General features: G+C 58.5%; 1 protein-coding gene across 2 annotated transcripts in view; it reads right to left on the reverse strand.

Annotated features, from left to right (window-relative positions):
* Positions 1 to 5268, reverse strand: part of LOC113205759 (uncharacterized) — a 133571-nt gene that overhangs the window by 6945 nt on the left and 121358 nt on the right. For both annotated transcript variants that reach the window (XM_052265349.1, XM_026421505.2), the window contains one exon: positions 1842 to 2058. In XM_052265349.1, coding sequence (XP_052121309.1) covers positions 1842 to 2058 — 217 coding nt within the window. The remainder of the gene's footprint in view (positions 1 to 1841; positions 2059 to 5268) is intronic.

A 5268-nucleotide genomic window follows, 5' to 3' on the forward strand; every position in this document is an offset into this window, starting at 1 on the left:
GGAGGGAGGGGGGTGTTGCAGTGCAAGGCAGAACGCAGGACGCTCACACGACAACGGCGGCGCATTTCTAGCCACTACACTCCAGTGGGCGGGTGGTGCCCCCTGCGCGAACAAATCCCCGAGTAATGAACAATTATACCGGCTTTCAGGACAAGAGCCGCGCCGCTGCGCCCGCCCGCCGCGCTGATGAGGGCCCGTGTCTGTGCGGGACGGTTATCCTTAATTTCGTAAAGGGGAGGAGGGCCATGCCATCCCCCCCCCTCCCACTTCTCCCTTAACCCGAGAGCGCCTGTCTGTTCGTCGCGGGACAGCGAAAATTTGAATCCCCTCGCCCGCGCCGCGCGCATACTGTGAATACATCGGAGACAACTCGCTCGTAAATGTGACCAGTTTGTGATCAGTTTCATAATGACGCCCTCTATCCCCTGCTGTAACGGCAAATTGAGGCGGAAGTTGGCAGTGAGGAGGGGGGGGGGGACTCTTTGCTGCTGCGGCCCTCGCGCTGCCAGTCTGCTGAGCGAAAACTGATCTGAAAGTGCCATCGGGGCGTGGCTCTCTCACTTGCAGTGCCCCCCCCCCCCCACTCCACTAAGGCACGTGACCGACGGTTCGTCGTCGCCCGTCGCCCTTCTAAATCACACCCGGAGATCAAGTTTATACGAGCAGTCGCGAGAGTGGATCGCAAAGTTTTCGTTATTAACTTCCAAACGAAGGCCGGCCGGTCGACTCCCTGTCCTGAAAATACCCTGCTCTCCTCCCCGCCGCCGCGCCCCCGACTACCGCCGCCCCCGGACGCCTCTTCTCCCGACGGATCAGGCCGCCGCCGCCACCGCGTTGTCAGTGGAGCAGGCGTGGGGGGTAAAGTTAGCGCGCACGACCCCCTCCTCCTCCAACCCCACCACGCTCTCTCCTGACGAGATGGTTTGAGTTCGATAGCGCGGGCAGGAGCAGCGCCTCCCCCTCTCCTCCATCCACACTCGACATCATGGTTGATAACAAGACGGCGCACGGGGGTCGAGGAGAGCCCGATCAACATGTGCCCCGTCGGAGAACACAACAAACCCTTACACAGTGAGGGCGACCTTTTAAAGACCCCCCCGTTCTGCTAAAGCTCATTTGAATTCTACTACTTCCGGTTCATATCGCGCGAGAGACGGCGGCCGGAGCACCCTGCTGCTCCGCGCTGCCTTGTCTTTATTTAAGACACGTTCCGTCAGTTCGAGCGGCGCGATGAGGTGGCCTGGGCCCCGCCGGCCCTGCCCCCGCCGCGCGGGCCCGAGGGTCGTTACGAGACACATTAGCGTAAAGTTTCCACTTACTAATGGAGTATAGTGTGCCCGCCGGCAGCCTCAGCGGCAGCCGGAGCACTTGCTCCCATTATTTTGAGCCTGTGGGGCGCATCAACCCAGCGAAGAGAGAGATGGGGAGAGAGAAATGTGGGTGGAGGAGAGAGAAAGAGGAGATCTGTTGTCAGGACGGGGGGCGCGGTACAGTACGCCATTCGAGGCGCCATCCCATCACCGAACAGTTGTGCTGTCCACAGCTTCCCCGCTGTACCCGCACAGGACATTGCCCGCTGGGCTTGTAACCCTACCCTACGCCCCCGTTTACAGGACAGGTACAATCCTTGGACAGACATACAGCCTAAATCAAGTGTGCAAACTGCTTTACACATGTAAGTGTGAAACTGCTAGTTGAATACTTCCTTAGAGTGGACGCTTCCTGTCTGGGAAGTGTTACACTTGCAATTGAACGCTTGCAAGTAAGTAAACTACTGACAGTTGCACACTTACAAGCGTTAGGCGAGTTGCACCAATCAGTGTTCCACAACGTGTGCCCACCTGCGTAGGGGTGCGTGTACTCGCGGTCCGGGCTGGTGTAGACCTTGGCGGTGGCGTCCTCGCCGGGCACCAGGTAGGCCTTGGAGTCGCGCGGGTCGCAGTACGTGTCGAGCAGCTCGATGGACGGCTCGCACGCGCTGAGGGGCCGCCAGGTGCGCAGGCTCTGCCGCTTGTTCACGAAGTCCACCGGCAGGCTGTAGTCGTCACACAGCGCCACCTGGAACAAGACAACCACTCGATTAGATCCCAATGCAATCACTATAAAACGACGAACAGTTTTTACGGCCGTGCTATAGGATGGAGGGAGGGCGTTGTTTAGACGGCTGAATGTGGGTTCAGGGATAGAGCGGGGGTGTGCCCGGTGTTGGACGGGAAGCGCAAGAGCTTCTTCGGGGGTTTCGTCGGGTGTTTGCCTCCAGCGTTGTGAAAAGAGTTCATCAGCGTATGCAAACAAATGTAAACGTGTGTGTGTGTGTGTGTGTGTGTGTGTGAAAGGGGAAGGAGGAGGGGGGGGAGAGCGTGAAACACCTCGCGACAAGTATATGCCGGGAGGTTTGAGAGTCGTGGGACGTGGGGTGGAGAATTGCGAGGTAGTGAGAGTTGTTTGGGCGTTTACTGCGGTATGGCTGCGGCCGTGGCGGGCGAGGTGGCGGTGTCGGGGGTGGACACACAGCTCCCCTCGCCAGCCCCATCATCACTCATCATATGTAGCCCGGTATGGAGTGGTCACCGCGCCATCACCTCGCACGCGCGCGTGTAACGCGAACATGTGTTCCCCATCACGATGACAACATCACGGCGCAATCACCTCTGCCGATATCGACGTCATCCATCAAAACAGAAAGTATGGAAAACGAGAAATGGGGAAAATACGAGAAACATCGCCGCATTGTAGGCATAGCGTCCGTCGTAAATATTTCTCGCAAAGTGCTGAAAGAGCAAGGGATTCCGACCGAAGGAGGAAGTGAAAGGGGAGGAGGGGGCGTCTTTTAATCAAACACCACGGCACTTGAGTGCCCATAACGCCGGACACACGTCACACGCCGCACCCGTTATTCGCAGTCGTAAAGGCGCGTGCGGGAATGGCTCGCCCGGCAGCCGCCCGGCCTGGAGCCCTTTTGGCAGAACGGACAACGGGTGATGGTGGGGCCGGCCCGGCCCGGCCCGCCCGCACGCAGAGAACAGAGGGCGTTAGCAAAACTGCTCGGCCGCTGCCAACGCGGTCCAACCGAGCACTTCGCATTTTATTTTACAATAAAATTTGCAATAAAAATAATAGCAACCTTTCATTGGAGAAACAGAGTGCCGTGTTTCTGGACGGCACGAAGTAGTAGTGCGGGGTTGAAGTAGCATTGCAGCCGCCTCCTCCCCCTCCCTCTCTTTCTCCCACCCCCTCTCCCGCGCCTCGTCTCTCTCTCTCTCTCTCTCTCTCTCTCTCTCTCTCTCTCTCTCTCTCTCTCTCTCTCTCTCTCTCTCTCTCTCTCTCTCTCTCTCGGTTGAGGTCCTGGCTGGGCGGCGTCCAACCTCCCTCATCCTGCGTCTCTCTCACTCGCTATACATTTCTCTCGCCCTTCCCTCTCTCCCCCACTACCGCCGTATATTGAAACCGGAGAAGTTATATATTGCTGCGAGAGTGAGCGAGAAGGGGAGGCTATATACAATCGGAGGGTGGGAGAAAGCGAGAGAGCGAGACAGCGGGAGAGAGAGCGAGAGAGAGAGAGAGAGCACGCGTGAGAACGGGTCGCGAATGTTAACGGCAATGCGGAATGCGGCGAATAAAGAGGCGCGGGTCGCTGCGATGGGCCGATGCGACCGCCCTCCCCCACTTCTTCCAACGCAAACGAGGGACCATTTATTATACCCCAATTTACATTTTATCATTCGGAGCGATTTGTTTTCTTTTGCCGCCGTACGAACAAAGACTAGAGGGAGAGGTGTCTTGATGTGATTGGCAATACGAACTAAGGACACACATCACCGCTGCTGATGCTCGCGCGGGAGAGACACGCTCCAGATGGAGCTGAGGCACGATGTAAGAGGAGGTTTAGAATTACGAGACGCGCCGTCCTCTGCTGTATCCACATGCGCTCGTGTGTTTGTATGTGTGTGTGTGATGAGAGAGAGAAAATGTTTGCACGCACTTCGCTCGGTGAGGATATCGCTTTACACTGTCTGTATTTGCTGGGTGCCCCGCGACGCAGTCCTAGACTGGAACGGGGCTGAAAATCGAGACAGGTCCTCTTTCTGTGGGCTGAGGCCTGGGGCAATGGTGGTGAGGGCATGCTGGGGTTGGGTTTGTTGCGCCCACGCGCGGCGTTGGGGCGAGAGCTCTCGCCGAGAGGGACGCGTTGTTGTTGGTGGGCGGGCGAATGTTAATAAAACTGGACGCTGCCGATACGGGAGGATGGGAGGGGGCTGTGCATGGACCGGCCATACAGCCAGAGCCGGAAGCGCCGGGGTGGGTGAAAGGAGGGAGCAGAAAGAGGTGGGCGGTCCGGACCGGAAATGAGTTAGTCCCCAACCGAGCGCCACACCGCGCCCCGCCGCGCCGGGCCGCGGCCCCCCACCCCAAGCCCGGGCGGGTTGGCCAGGCCACGGTCCACAGACCCTTAAACCAATTATTTTAGATCCACCTCCGCGCTGCGCTGTCTGCCGGCGAACGTCACAAATATCTGTTCTTTCACCCGCTACTGTCTGGCGGATGGGAGGTCGAGGCGGGGCGGAGCTGGGTGGCGAAAATGAAACGAATAAATGATGTTCGAACTGCTGCAAATTAGCTCTGAACAAGGAATAAGTTCCCGTTGAAGGTGAGGTCGGGGTTGCTGCTGCTGTGCGGCGCGCCCCCCCCCCGCTGCTCCCCTTCCGCTCGTTCTACATTCCCAAGTTGTTGAGCTCCTTTTCTTCTCGTTTACGGAAACACACTGGCGCGCTGCACCTTGGCTGCGCCAAGCCGCGGCTGTCGGGGGGCTGAAACCGTCCCCGCCCCCGCCCGCCCCCGCCCAGCCGCGGCTGCCGAGGCCTCAGCCCGCCCCGCGGACCTGAATATGCATGAAGCGGAGCAGAGCGAGCAGCGGCCCGGAGAAACCTGTGCCGCTCTACTAAAGATCTTTGTGGCCGGGAGAGCTGGGCAAGAAGAAGGGGGCGGGGGCGCACAACTTTACGTTCCCAGCCAAACTGTCTGCGCGCCAGTGCGACGTCTATATTGACGCCTCTTTGCGCTCTTTAAGACACCCTTTAAAGCAGTGACACATTTTGAGGAGCAAGAGAGACGCCCACGCCACGAGCTCGCAAAGTGAGGGTGAGGGAGTAATTACGGGCGTTTGACATTCTCTCACATCCAACCTCCTCCGCCCCTCCCAGCCGGCGCTTGACGATCCATAGGTAATCGCCGCTCTGTGTTTAATACCCCATACCGTATAAACTCCCC

This window comes from Frankliniella occidentalis, unplaced genomic scaffold (assembly GCF_000697945.3).
Source record: "Frankliniella occidentalis isolate FOCC.00 unplaced genomic scaffold, Focc_3.1 Scaffold26, whole genome shotgun sequence".
Taxonomy (NCBI): Eukaryota; Metazoa; Arthropoda; class Insecta; order Thysanoptera; family Thripidae; genus Frankliniella; species Frankliniella occidentalis.